This window comes from Battus philenor, unplaced genomic scaffold (genome assembly GCF_028537555.1).
Source record: "Battus philenor isolate CCGP_79_NKW_IND1 unplaced genomic scaffold, ilBatPhil1.0.hap1 SCAF_22, whole genome shotgun sequence".
Taxonomy (NCBI): Eukaryota; Metazoa; Arthropoda; class Insecta; order Lepidoptera; family Papilionidae; genus Battus; species Battus philenor.
In genome coordinates this window covers 1,161,496-1,177,705 of record NW_027181685.1, presented here as the reverse complement: position 1 = coordinate 1,177,705, position 16,210 = coordinate 1,161,496, and the positions used below count along the sequence as shown (strand labels likewise).

The following is a 16,210-nucleotide window of genomic DNA, read 5'->3' as shown; positions in this document are numbered from 1 at the left end:
TTGTATCCTGGAAATCGAATCCGCGACATACTATCGCAATTCAGTGCTGTATCACTGCGCTACTACCATATTTTCTCTTTAGATTATATATATTATTTTAATATATATATTTAATGTGTTTACTCAACAGTTGCTCTTTTAAAATATATTTAACAATTTTTCTTGTGTACAATATAATATACAATGTTCCACACATTTAGATCAATTAAAAACTTTTGAATGCTATTATAAGATATGTTTAATAATACATTTTTAATTTTAAAACAAACTTAGAAAAAAAATATCTTAAGATATCTTTTGGAATATATGCGTACAATCAGACCAATGACGTATTTGTTAAAATAAGTTGAAATATATACGTGATTTATATATCATTATGTGATATGTTATGTGTACAAGGAAATGAAATTTGAGTGAACCAATATGTAACCCACAAATGTGTACTATATCAGTTTACAAAGGGTAAACGCTGTTTGAAACACTCTACAGATAATGTCAGATAATTGTAATATGATACGATGGTATATTTACCGCCTACCACTTGCTAATACAGAAAGCGTGTTCGAATCGAATAATGATGTCAGCAACCAATAAAGTTCATAGTTGACTGAAATAAATACATTTAAAAAACTTTTAAGTTAAACGGTTTTTTGATACCCATATTGTGGTGGTTGTGGAAAAATATGTACCTAGTCCGCCATATTGGAACGGCGTCCATCTTTAATTTTAAATTTTGACATAATCATCGTGTTTTACTAGTGTAGCCCTTTCATTTGATACCCATATTGAGGGGGTTAAGGAAAAATACCTAATCCGCTATTTTGTATCGGCGGCCATCTTAGATTTATAATGTTATTGATTTCATTATATTGTATTGTCATCTAAATTAAATGTTTGTACCAAATTACAGATCAATCTGACAACGGGAAGGTGCTTAAATTTCAATTTTTAATTTTGACCCAATTAAATAAATTCCGTACGGGTCGAACTAAATAAAACCGTTTAAAAAAGCCTTTAACATTGATGAAATATAACATGTTTTATAGAAACAAAGTGATATAATAAATATAGTATATAAAATAGTTTTATATTATTTTGAGCAAATTAAAAACAATATAAATTACAATATAAACACTAAACTTAAATTCTTCGCAATAGCATTAATTTGTTTCATATGTCTGTTTTCGAGAATATTCTTAACCGTAGAATTTGGGAATGTGGCGGTAAGGGTCGAAGCGTCTATCGATGATGGCGAGGTTTGCTGTTCTTGGTGGACTGCCGTGGTGGTAGATCCACTTCTTTCCCCCCTCCTTGCCTTCGTGGTGGTGTTTCGCCCTGTTGTGGCGGACGTGGCTGTCGTGACCTTCAGAAGTTTTGTGGCCCTGAAAAATACGCAGAATTTTTCAGCTTCAGTTGTTCAAACATACTGATAGTCCAAAAAAATACTACACACTCTTCGAAATTCAGTCTGTAGAAAAACCCATAAACTGGCTATAGATATAGCGCTGAAGGAAAGATAAATATGTCAATTGTTTCCTAATCTCATGCATTACAACCTTCGAATCCATTTGGATGGTTGAGTGGTTAAATTGCCAGAATAATTATAATGCACTTATGTATAATGACTGTTGATCGACATTTGTGATTTAAGTAAAGTATTAAACGTATATATTATTATGGACATACCTGAATTAAAATTTTTCATTTTATTTATATGTAAGGTGATAAATAGGTGTAAAGGCTATAAAGGAGTCAATGTGTAGCACCTTTGCCAACTTCAAAGCCTTTATACCTACTTCCAATCATACTGTAAAGTGATAGCTTTAAAATAAGTATTTTTTTCTATTGGAATGCAACAGGCCCAATAATCTTTGATATTACAAAGTCTGCAGTGACAGAAAATTAATATGATTTTAGTATTAATTCGAATTTTGAAAATGATTTTTCTTACTTTATATCATTAAGTTATTTCTGAAACCTGAAGGATGATACATTAATCGTCAGTAAAAAACCTAGATATGCATCCATTCTTTTAAAGCTTTTATCGATCATACTGTATAGTATCTGGTGATGGATCTAAGAGTAGTGATTTAAAAATAAAGAATATTAATCGTTAATTTTAATGTGGACATACCAGGATTACATCGCCTGTTTTCATTTTATTTATTTTATTACCTTATATATTTGATAAAAAATTAGGTACTTATACAAAAGTATATATCACATTCCGTTGTGTGTAAATATTGGTGGAATACGACTTTCTCATAGATTGCAATTCCTATTATGCTATGTAAAATATTTATATAAAATCTAAAATGGTGAGTTAGAAAAAAAGAAAAATCTAGGAATAAAATTACTGATTTAAATCGAGAAATAAGTATGAATAATGAAAAAATTTATTACCATTAAATATCAGCGTCTTAAACTAAATAAATTTAAAATATTATAAATATTTTAAATAAGGAATATCCATTTTAAGATAGAGTACCAAAAATCTTGGCTTATTACGATCTAATAAGGGTGCGGTATTAAAATCTAAATGTATGTAAAATCGAATGACTAATCATGTAGCAATATATTTTTTTTATTTTTGTAATTTTTTTATTAAGTATTTTATTTGTGGCCTAGTATATTTACGTGCTAGCAATTGTTCAAGATAAGTTGGTGAGCGGAGGAAGTATAGGCAAGCAAATCATCTCCAACCTTTAAGTGACGTCGTACCTTCCAAGAATTAAGCAGAAGGGTCGGTACAGGTCAGAACCTGGACCAAACTTCTTTACTTACCTAACCAAGTTTTAAAGAACCTTACCAGATCTGCTAGACTATCATCAGGCCTAAATTATTCAACTGGATAAATAAAAATTACGTGTTTAGACATAAAAAAAATCAAAATATAGATAAAATATATAAAATACTTTGCGTGTAGGCTTTTATGTTAATTTTTTCAGTGTTACCTTGTCGAAATGTCCAAATCCTCCTTTGCTGAAGTGTCCTTTATCGCCTTTCGTATGTCCCTGATGCCCTGCCTCATGTTCCGCCTTTTTGAAATGTCCGCCCTGCAAAGAAAAAGGCATTAAAATATGTATTTTTTAATTTTTTATAGCAAACCATACGTGTATTCGCTAAATGTAAGTACAGCAGTTGTCTAGCGATATTTCGACGTGTTATTTACACTATTTCCTATTTAAATGTACCAAAAAGGTTTTATTGTAAATCGTGTAGAATATTGCACTACAATATATATACTGACAACAGGCTGACGAAATTATCACGATTGCGGGATCTTATTGTTTATAATATTTATATAAATATTATATGTAGATATTTATATATTGTGTAGTAGCCATTAGCATATTTATATGTATTTTTATATGATATTCTTCCTTCTCAATTTGATTTTACTTTTTAATTCTATATCTGGTATTTTATGATATTGACTCGTTTCACCTATTTTTAAACGGTTTTATTTAGTTCGACCCGTACGGAATTTGTTTATTTGGGCCAAAATTAGAAATTGAAATGTAAGCACCTTCCCGTTGTCAGTACACACATTTAATTTAGATGACAACACAATATAATAAAATCAATAACATTATAAATCTAAGATGGCCGCCGATACAAAATGGCGGATTACATATTTTTCCTTAACCACCTCAATATGGGTATGAAATGAAAAGGCTACACTAGTAAAACACAATGATTATGTCAAAATTTAAAATTCAAGATAGACGCCGTTTCAATATGGCGGACTAGGTACATATTTTTCCACAACCACCACAATATGGGTATCAAAAACACGTTTAACTTAAAAGTTTTTTAAATGTATTTTAACACTTTATCTCTGCACCGAACAAACGGTTAACTGGCAGAGAATGCCTTTGGTATTAAATTCGCCGTTATACGAAAATGTATAAAAAGTTTTTTAATATAAATAAATATAAAAAATTAATGTTTGTCTGTATGTCCTTAATAGAAACGTAAACTATGCATTTAATATTTAACGGAATCAGGCGTTACCTCACGGAAGTCCATCCTAAGTAAGAAAAGGACCAATATTTAGCCACTTCCGCACATGCAGTGGTAGTCGTGCGATAAAGTGCTTAGCTTGTGCGGAAGTGGCTAAATATTGGTCCTTTTCTTACTTATGCATTTAATCATGTGATGATCTTTACTAAAGTTGTTGAGCAATAGCTGTAAAGGCATGAATGTGTTGCTAATTTGTAACTTTAATTGTTTGAAAATGAGCTATACATTCACCGTTTTTCTGCTTTTACATGTATAAGCAATCATCCTGTGTATAAAGTGTCCTGTGTATTTATTTTCAGCCGATGGAAACCCACAGATCGCTACGATATCCGATATTGCGCTACCATAACTATATCGTCGGTCTACCAAACGGTGGGCCTAGCCACGCCACGTCTACCTGCCAGTGGTCGTCACTCGAGAACCTTACATCCGCAAAGGCTGTTAGTAGAACGAGCGATGTGCAACACCCACTGCAACTCAGACGAGCAATACTTCGAGCTACGTTTTCCGGTCGTAATTCAATAACGTCGTAGTCCTTTATTTATTTTATTGGTCTTTGATTATGTAGTATTTTTTTTTATAACAGTCCATAACTCAAAACTTTTGAATTACAATTTATTTTGACAAACTACAGTCACATTTAAATTTGTAAATAAAAATAAAATACGATGTTTTCGTATTATCTAGATATAAAATTAAAAAGATAACGACGAGAATCGAATTGATGATTTAAAAAAAAGGTAAGTTGATATTTTCAACACTTTCCTATTGTTGTCTAGACGGTACGCAATAGACGTGTCAAATTTCACAGTTTAGTTCGTCACCGAGTCACGATCGAGTGAGCAACGAATAAAGAAAAACATTGACGCATTTTGTTTGTGGTCAATTCATTTTATAACGAACATTTTTACAAAATCTCTTCACGGTTTGTTTGGTAATGTGACGAAAAACATTAAAACTGCACCGGCATTGTTATTTTCCTTTATATACATTTTTCTATTGCAGATACAGATAGATACAGAAACCGCTGTACCGCGCGTTAGGAAATCAGAGAGGTGGGGGGCGGAGACGGAGGCGAACTGATGAAACGGAAGGTCCGATATCTCCCCTCTACTCGCCGCGTGAATACCTAAGGGGCGTACAGCAGTTTTGGTAGCAACATACTTAATTAATAAATAATGCTATATATATATATATATATATATATATATATATATATATGGTAGATAAATATGGTACCCGATGATGTATTGCAAAACCATCTGAAAGCCACTGATCTTTTACATGATGATGTTATTAGTTTGTCATCGACAAATCATCACGTAAATTTAATAATTTTGTAATAATTATTTATCTGCTATATATCATGACTTGTTTGTCAATAGATGGCGCTAGCAGTAAATATGATGTAAAATTCTTACCTCCGAGTGGCTCTTTTCATCGTGATGGCCGCCGTGTTTCTCTTCTTCGTCTGAGTCGCCTTCCTCTTCAAAGAACTCAACGTTCTTCTCGTATTCTTCTTTCTTGTGGATGTCATGGCTACCCTTTGTGCTGTGTCCTTTGGAATGCTTGCCAGATTCTTCATACTAAATAGCGGTTAGAGATGTAATAATTTATTTAATTTATTTCAAAATTGGATTCGCTTGTATTATCTGTATCGAAGTCAGACATGGATCAAATCTTAAACCTTTATTGGTTTGGTGTTTATTGGTTCCTTACAGTAATCTTAAATACGAACAAAATTTCGTCTGACAGATTCCAAAATTATCACAATATTTTGTTTCTTTCATTACATACATTTATATATATATATATATATATATATATATATATATATATATATATATATATATATATATATTTATACATATTCTTATGCCTTGTGTTGTCAAGTTTAACGTTAGTAAGTTTCACGTCAAAACGAATAGTAATTTGAATAAAGAATTTTCGAATTTGATTTTTGAATCGATCTTATTTTTCAATTTCTCACCTTTGCATGCTTCTTTCCGTGTTCCTCGTGATGATGGTGCCCATAGTGTCCGGATTCGTCATGGTGTTCTTTTTCAATTCCACCATGGTCGTCATATTTTCCAATGTGGTCCTCTTTATCATGGTGGCCTTTGGTTGTTTTTGTATCTTCGTGTTTTCCCTGTAATGTCACAAATAGTTGTTATTTTAGTCGCACGAGTATAATAGGAAGATATATAAATTAGCAGAAATACATTTGTTCTAATTGCAAAAGGTGTTTTGCAATTTGTTGTTTTGTGTCAATGCAAAACAATAATACCCGTTAAATTTAACGAGTATATTCAGCTGTTTAGACATGTAGTGTAATATTCGAAGAATAGAAGTGAAGTTAAAGAAATATATTTATTTTATTACGAACCAGTGCGTTGCAATTTGTTGTTTTGTGTCATTGCAAAAACAACTATTACGTAGATAGATATTGGGTTTACATATATCTTTAGCCAGTTGTAAGATTTTTAGAATTTAAGTAAAATGAAATTGCAGAAATAAATTTGTTCTATTTGTAGAAGAGTTAAGTGCAATTTATTGTTTTGTGTCAATGCAAAACAACGATTATGATTTAATGTTTTCGCTATATGTATATAAGTAGTACAAAGTTTTACTAATATTCATTGAGGTAAAATATAGTTGTAGAAATATAATTGTTCTAATTGTATACGAGTGCGTTACAAATTATTGTTCTGTGGTATTTCAAAACAATGACTGCGATCATAGTTATTAGTTTATATGTGTAGTTAGTTTCGTGGATATTGATTTAAGTGAAATTAAGTTGCAATGACATACAAGTGCGCCGCAAATTGTTGTTTTGTGTCAATGCAAATCAATGTTTGTTATTATATTTATTGGGTGTATATACTCATAGCTACTTAGTTTTATGAATATTTCCTGAAGATGACTAAGTTGCAGAAATATATTTGTTGTAATTGCAGAGGCGTGTGTTGTAATTTGTTGTTTTATGTCAATTTAAAACAACGATCGTGATCATATTTATCAGTTTTATACATGTCGCTATTTAGTTTATTAAACATTCATTTATGTGAAATTTAATTGCAGAAACATAAATGTTCTAGTTATATACGAGTTCATTGCAAATCGTTCTTTTGTGTCAATGGAAAACTACTAATCTAATTACATTTATTGGAAAATTAGCTAGTTCTATGAATATTCGTTAAAAAGAAATTTGGCAGAAATAAATTTGTATGATATATATAGAAATTATTCACAAGCGCTTAATTGTTTAAAGTTTTATTTAACAATAATAACAACACTTAGTTGTTTGATGAATGTTTTAAATATTAATAGAAAAGTCGAAAGATTTAACTAAATTATTAATAGGTAAAATAATTAAAAATTAAAGTAAACATAAAGATCGCAATCTTAACATTACGTCAGACTTTTCAAATGGTATTTTGCATCCATTATTCCTGAAAACAGGAGAAGCTAGAAGACATAGAAACTAAAGAGATGGCAATATATTTAATAGTAATGTGCTCTGTAAAAAGATAACTGAAATCTTATGTCTAGGAATAAATATATTTAAATATTACTAGTGTTTTGTGATAGAAAAACATTTTAAGATTAAACTGAAAGTTGGAATAAAATACCTAAAGAATTCCTGAAAAGTTATTTTTTAATTAAAAATTACAATCTCATAAGGATTGAACAATGAATGTTAATAATATATAAACATAGAAATAAATATTTGCTTTAATATTAACAATGTAAACATTGTTATACATATAAATTACTATAAGGTGGCGCAAAAGTAATGTCATAACGTGAATATGTCAGATATATATAGATATACTCCATCGCTTGTTGACAACTCATTCTCTATAAATCTACATCAGAAGTACGCAACATGCAGCTAGTTACATATGTTTAAGTATACCGCCAAGCATTCCTAAAATTATATTTGTTTTATCGACTTTTTCCCATTAATTTATTGTTGTAAAAGAATTATAATTGCGGTACATCCTTAACTCAAAACATTTAATATATATATATATATATATATAGATATATATAAAATGTATTGTAAAAGTAATGTATTTTGAATTATTAAAAAGAATTATGCGCGGCCCGCCAAAAAAATTAAAAATTTAATTATGAACCTTTGATTAAAAAAATTGCACACCCCTGAATTACGTCATAAGTGTCAAAGCGCAGTGACATTTGGCGCCATTTGTAAAAATTAGGGCGCGTTCACATTATGACATTACTTTTGCGCCGCCTATTATTAATTACGTCGGCAAAACAAGTAACAAATTGTCTTCTAGGGTTATAAGACAAAGTTTAAAATTTAAACAATAAAACAAAATTAATTTAGTTAACACAACGCAACATAGAATTATTAATTAAATGTTTTCGAAGTAATATTTATTGATTTTGTATTTATTTATTTCATATTTTCTCAGAAGTTTAACATATTTCGTATACGGTACAGAACATTTCTTTTATTATATTTAATAGGTTTATTAAAAAATATTTTTCAATATCCTATGATAATTTGAAGCATATTTTACTGATATAAAAAAGATGCATTGCTTTACTATTATTATACTATAATACTATATTATTATTATAATAATCTGTAATCTAGAAACGAGAAAGAAGGTAGAAAGGCGATGTGTGAAAGAAGATATGAAAGAGTAAGAAAGTATATAAGATGCAGAGAACGATAAAAAGAGAATGATGAATAAAATTATAACATTGAAAAAGATTAATATATATATATATATATATATATATATATATATATATATATATATATATATATATATATATATATATAACATGGGAACGAAATGTAGGCGTTGTGTTTAATTAAATTATTGTATTTAATATTTTTCATATAACATTTTAAACCATGACGCATAAATAATATATTATTAAAATCTTTTCGTAATTTTGGTTTCAAATCACAATTTTTTTTAAAAAACTAGAAGCGAATGTGTCAACCTATAACACGGTAGATTATTCCAGCGTTATAAGTGTTCTGGTATAATTTGTAATATCTCTCTCACACATGTTTCCGTAAACTGCATTGCATGTTAAAAAAATGTTTTTTTTTTTTAATAAAAATTTGCATGTGATTAAAAATTTAAAAAAAAAACTAGTAAACTATCAAAACATTTCATTACTTATTTTATTACCTGTTAAAGTTATAAAATATAATAATTGATATGAAACTTTCAGATAAAATATCCATCTTTTATTCTAGAAAAAACAATGTTTTTTATATAGTAGTGTTTCCCAACACGGGGCCTACGTCCCACATGGGAAAATTTGATTGTTAAGGGGGGAAATTCGAAAGTAGACTCAACACGACTTTAAACCTTTCGTTTTAATATAAAAATTTTGTTAGTTACATAGGGGGGCGTAATAATTTTAAAAACGTTAAGATGAACGCTAAGAAAAGTATTTTAAAAAATTGTATTAGTAGATATTAAAATTTATTATTGTTTACTATCTGTTCTTATAGACTTTATACTGTCAGAAGTTATTGGCCAGTCGCATATTAATAAAAAAAATGTATTAATACCGCTTGAAAGTGTATACAGTAATACCCCGCTTTACGCGACCCCGTTATACGCGGTTTCACTATAACGCGAATTACAAATTTCGCAGTCAAATGCCTTGAATTACGCGAAAGAGTGCGTATAAGTATAATGTAGTCATCAACTTCTCTATGGTGTCTTGACCATCTGTCAAACAATTAAAAACAGTGTTGGGTGTTATGAACGTATTTTACAAGAACGTAAACAAAACGTTACCCAAAATACAATAGATGTATTTTTCCGTAAAAAATTAGAGTATGTATTGCATAAAGTGTTCCTAGAATTGAAGCGATTGATTAAAATGATTTGTATTTTTTTGTAATAATTTTTGACTATGTTTAATCATTAACCTCGTTATACGCGAATTTCAGTTAACGCGATTTTTTTTTGGAACGTATCCCTCGCGTAAAGCGGGGTATTACTGTATATGTTATATGTTATATAGTTTATTCTTTCGAACAGGCTGTCGAGATTTGATCTCATCAACGACATGTCATGTCACATAATCGCTCATCTGATAACGTTACGTAAGAATAACTCTAAATAATTACAATATATGCCTCGCATGTTCTCCCGTGATATTTACACCGCATTTAGTTTCTCAGTTACCATGGAAACGTAAAAGCAATTTGTAATTTCGTAACTTGTGATATGAGAAATAAAAAAAAGACCAACCGCGAACAAGGCTATGTCGTATCAGTTAAATTTGAACGCGACGTTTAGTGATGTGCTTGTTTCTATCGATATTTTTGGTAATATTTATTTATTTCTTTTCGACGCCCAAGCATAGGCCTGGATAGAACCCCAACAGGAATCAGTTGCACGAGCGATGTGACCAACCCATTGTCACTTAACACGTTCACTGCGGGCCCAATTTTGAAGAACTTTCAGCTGGTGCGGCTGAAGTCGAATCAGCCTCAAGCTGATTCCTAGTAGTGCGGTTGAAGCCTTTTCTGCCTCATGTTTCAATTATTTTTTTTACAATATTGAGTCAATGCTTCGCAGACATAAAGAAAGCTATATTTGTCTTTGTCATACCTCATACGGTTGAGTGTAAACAGCCGCCGCACTAGAGAGAAAACACGAGTTTTACGCGCCGCACCAGTGAAAAGTTTACCATGAGGCTGAATCGACCTCAAGCCGCAGTGAACGTGTTAAAAGAAATAAGTACTCAACGGCGTCATATTTTTGATATTTTTTTAATTAGCATTTAGGGACCTGTTAATCCCCTGTCATGTTTTGGGACAGGGATTTTGATTTTAATCCCCAAGATTTTTTAAGTGTTTTAGTTAACTAAAAGTTGCGATCATATGTCTCGGTTTTGAGCGCTACACGAGCTAGAGAAGCCACGGAGAGAAAAAATAGTTCGACATAGGTAAAATAAATGTAACATCACTAGCACCGAATCATTGTTCCGACTTGAGATTTCGCATTCACGCATTGTTGGGTTGTTGTATAATTAAAATTACTCAGGGATCTAGCAATCGTGAGCCAGCCTAATTCACTTGTAAACTTCGTCCCTTGGGCACCTACCGTGGGTTCTCGTCTCGAACGAATTTATTATTAAAATATACATCTCGATTTAACACGCACCACGGATTGTACGTTTTCTTTCTTTTCGCCTAAATCTTTATATAACTTTTGGAAGAAGTTTTACGATAAGATTTTTTTGGAACATAAATAATTTATAGGCAGTAGCCAAGTCAAAAATGACGTTTGAATTTGAAGAAAAAAATATTTAGACTTAACCACGAACATTAGAAATATAATGTTATCAAACTTATATCTTTCGCGGCTCTCATAAAGTCTTTATAAATCACCTCCATAACTCATTGTATCCATAACAGAGTATTAATTTTAATTTAGTATTTTTAAGTACACAGACTTGAATTGCACGCCGAAGGAAACATTTTTTAAATTAAGAACTCTTTTTGGTGTCTAAAGTCGAAAGCCAGATGTTTCCAAGTGCGATCACTTTTCTCTTTATTTCATGTGTTCTGATCTTTCAACAATGTTGTATGTAGTAAATATTTAATGCTGTATCTCCTATAAAGGAACACATAACAAAGCCATTATTATTGCGGTAGCTTTTAATGTAATTTTCATATATGCTGCCGGTGTACCTAAATAAAGAAATGGCGACCACATATATTATATACGACATGTGAAAGATACCGAAGAACCGAATGTGATAGAGTTTAGAATAAGGTATTCCTTCAACTTACGATACGTGGGTTCCGAAAGCTGCTTGACCGGGGTAGACTTCATAATAAATTCATACGGTTTCTCCGATCACTTTCACAATAAATTAAATAAGACCTCGCAATAAATTCAGGCGGTTTTTCTGATCACTTCCACAATAAATTTTATACGGCAGTATAATTAATTTCAAAGCTTATTATTACATAATAAATACTAAAGACGAAATTAGTGTTTTTAATTTTTTTTACATACTTAACTTCGTATATTCGTAAAAGTAATGTCATAATTTAAACGTGGTTTAATTTTTACAAATGGCGCCAAATGTCACTGTGACTTTGACATTTGGCGCCATTTGTAAAAAAAAATTTAATCAATGTCATCTATTTTATAGTTTTAAATACACATTTTTTAACATGAGAGATGTTTTTTTTTTTATTTACTACATAATGGCTGCCGGTTTAAATTATGACACTACTTTTGCACCGCCTGTTATATGATGCGGAGTTGTCTTTGATGTTTAGCAACATTAGTAAAACACCTTTTTCCAGTCAATATCTTCATTCATATGATTTTAAATAAATTATTTTCAATACGAAAGCTGTTTTTTCTTTAATTTCTAACAAAATGGCTGCCGGTTCAATTTATGATACAACTTTTGTATCATCTGTCATGTGATGCAGAGATATATGTCTTGGACGTTTGGCGCCATTTGTAATAAAATATTCCAATCAATGTCTTCAATCTTATAGTTTGAAATGATGTTTTTTCAAAATGAGAACAGTTTTTTTTTCAATTTATAACAAATGGCTGCCGTTCCAAGTTACTTTTACACCACCTGTTATATGATGCAGGGGATATTACACGGGCGTGTGTTATAACACCCTGTATTCACGATAGTTATTAATTATGAAGCCTAACGTAAGGTCCTTCGTATCCTTGTTGCTTCGTACTCATCATTAATATATCGTGACCCTTTTTGGAAAGATTGTCACGCACTATATTTTGCAAACTTTGCCGGATTTTGGCGGTGTGTATTTCTTCGTCTAATGTGATCAAAAGTTTTCTGACTTTTTATGCATCTAATCTAATGTTCCCCAAAATTTTTTTCTGTCGTAGACCCCTTGCCATGTTTTTCCGTGTTGGGTAGACCCCCTTTTTACCTGATATTGATTTCCTGTAAATTTCTAACTGTAGTGAAGTTTAGTGTATGTTCGTAATGTATTGCGACCACAAAGCGAATACCAACATCCTACATCTTACACAACTTTATAAACATATATAATAAAGTTTTTACTTCATAAGTACTTTTATAAATAATGTAAATGTTTTGATATTATAAGATAGTATGATGTAAGTAAATAGGTATTATCAGTGTATGTGTTGAGATTCACTATCGTGGAACCCCATTTTCATTTCATGGACCCTCCCTTTTTTTCGCTGACGTAGACCCCTTGCAGGTTGTCATAGACCCCTAGGGGTCGATATAGACAACTTTGGGAATCACTGGTCTAATGGAAGATTCGACAGTATAAGTTTCATTGTAAGAATCAGAAGGTAAAGGTATAAGAAGTTTATCTAACTCTCCCACTAACATTATGTTAAACAAAGCGCTTGTTGAAAAAACCTTCTAAGTGCTGTATTCACTAATATACTTCACAGTCCTACCCTCATCATGTGCAGCCATTCAATTGAACTATAAGTGTCAATACATTCGACACACAATAGCAATGAAAGTAATCCGTAAGACGTTGTTTAATAACACTGCTAGAGCTGTTATCACGCCTATTGTAAGTTATGTCAATAGACATCGCAGTCAGTTTCCTATGAAAGTTTTGACGATCAGTTTTGATTAGCATCTCACATTAACTAATCTATTTAATACTCCGATATAAAACACAACCATACCTAACTTTGCGCTGTGGTTACGTTCCAAAAAAAAACACGACGAAAATTGAAACGCCGCAAAGTGAATCAAGATTTTCTATAGCAAACCACGTAAAGATCCGATCGAAGGTAGGTTCCAGGTTTACGAAAATACTACTTTTTAAAAAGAAAATTGAACAAAGTAAACATTTAAAAAACAAAAATAATATAACTCAGACAATAAATAAATTGAAAAAATTTTGTAACCAGAAACAACACGTAAAAATGTATAATTCTCTTTTAAAAAAAGCACAACACACTACGTAATTGAAACTGAACTCTAAAATTAGCAAAACAAAGTGAAATTATATCTGTATTCAAATTACGTCGTTTTTGGTTAGAAAGGGAATCCCTGAGTTTTGATGGTAAAGCGCAATTAGATACAAAAGTGTTGCCATCTTTTAGAAAAAAAAAGACTTGAACCCAAAACAACGCAACCTCGAAAATCTTTCGACGCACAATGAAACTTAGTACTAATTAAGCAGCGACGCAACAAAAACAACAACAAAAACGCAAAACGAGGTATTGGTGTATGCATAAATTAAAAAAATATGACAATGCATAGTGCACAGCTCTTCAAGGTTTCTTTAAGGATTCTTCGCGAATGGTCTTGTAATAACAATATAACGTCTGAAGTATAAGTGTGTACAATACCCGGCGATAAATATTGCACATCGACATTATGAAAGAAAAAAAATCGGCTAATTCCGGCTTCGTAGAGCGATATCTCTGTCGGTGTGGCAAAACGTCATTTAGATAGTGCTCTACAATGTCTATGACAACCTGCAAGGGCTCTACGTCAGCGAAAAAAATTTTTGGGGTCCATGAAATGAAAACGGGGGTCCAAGATAGTGGATTTCAACACATACACTGATAGTACCTATTTACTTACATCATACTATCGTATAATATCAAAACATTTACATTATTTATAAAAGTACCTATGAAGTAAAAAAATTGTTTATTTAATGTTACGTACTCGTATATTTTACATAACAGATACAAAATTTTATTTTGAGTAGTTTTAATTTAAATTCAATTATTAAATGTATTTATTAACATGTGTTTTTAATTTAAGTTCTTAACACTAAACTTCACTACAGGTAGAAATTTACAGGAAATCAATATCAGGTAAGTAGGGGGTCTACCCAACACGGAAAAACATGGTAAGGGGTCTACGACACAAAAAAGTTTGGGGAACTCTGCTCTAGACACTTATGCAGTGGTAATCCTATATAACTAATGCAAGAAGTGTGAACTATATAAGAATGTATACGGAATCGGATCCACGTCTATCGTGTCAGTCCTGACTTACAATTGCTCAAACAATTCATTATAATATTTAATAAATATTACCCGCTGTAACGTAAATAAAACCTCCTTGCAATGGCCTTGGTTTATCACGATATTGAGTAAACATTGTTGTCGTTGCTTCAGACTTTAATCGCGTGAAATTACAATATTACGGATTGAATTAACTGATTTCAATAGAAAGTCGATACAACACTTCGCAAAGCTGATATTTCAAGTATCAAAAAAAATGTGAATCGGTTTTATTTCTTCGCATTCTAGGTTGTGATTAAGCATGTCGGGGTTCTTCGACACTTTCTTTATTAGAGTAATAAATAAACATTATTATTTTACATATATTATTGCTATATGACTTCGTAAAGATACTGCAAATGAGTTGCAAATGTTGTCAAAGGCAATATAGTTTAACATCGTTATACCAAATGTACATTTCTGGACATATAGGTCTATTATATTTCCAAAAGCACGGGTAATAATCGACCTAATTTCAGCACCTTCCGGTGACCTTAAGAAGGTTTTTGGGGATCTTATGTTCCCCTCTGCTGTAGGACAGGAACGCTACAACGCGGATAAAATATTTTTTCATCTCATTTATTCATTCATCATTATTTCAACTCCTGAAGATGCGCCGTTGAGAGGTGAAACACGTGTTGATTGATTTGGCGGTGGCGGTTGTGTGATTCGCATTGTTTGCCGCATACACATTTATCAGCGGGCGGTGCACTTTGTTGCACGACTACCACTACATGTGCGGAAGTGGCTAAATATCGATCTTTTTCTTACTTAGGATGGACTTCCGCAAGGTAACGCCTGATTTCATTAAATATTTTTTCATTTTATGTCAACTTTTATCCTTCACAATCTCTTAGTAATAAGATATGTATTTAAACGAAAGTAACGTCAACCTAACAGATTGACATGTTGAAGTTACAGTAGACAGGGAACAGTATGCAGAACAGATGGCCAATAGAACCTTCTGGTTCTTGAGTATAGATCATTGGGTAACAAGCGCAGTGTAAAATGTACACACAAAAGTTGGAAAAACAACTTTGTTATGGCGGTGCACGCAATAACTTGATGTCCCGTATATAGAGGCTTTAGAGTGACTTGCGAAGTGGAGATGGGAAATACATTACTAGTGGCAATATCGCTTCTCTTTT

The 16,210-nt window shown here is 31.4% G+C and overlaps 1 protein-coding gene across 1 annotated transcript in view; it reads right to left on the bottom strand.

The window, feature by feature from the left end:
* Positions 1 to 1,196: 1,196 nt before the first annotated feature.
* LOC137923578 (protein starmaker-like) overlaps positions 1,197 to 16,210 on the bottom strand; it is a 51,151-nt gene continuing 36,137 nt past the window's right edge. The window contains exons 3-6 of the mRNA XM_068766796.1: positions 6,017 to 6,175; positions 5,448 to 5,612; positions 2,955 to 3,056; positions 1,197 to 1,382 (exon numbers count right to left, since the gene is read on the bottom strand). Of these exons, the coding sequence (XP_068622897.1) occupies positions 1,197 to 1,382; positions 2,955 to 3,056; positions 5,448 to 5,612; positions 6,017 to 6,175 (612 nt within the window). The remainder of the gene's footprint in view (positions 1,383 to 2,954; positions 3,057 to 5,447; positions 5,613 to 6,016; positions 6,176 to 16,210) is intronic.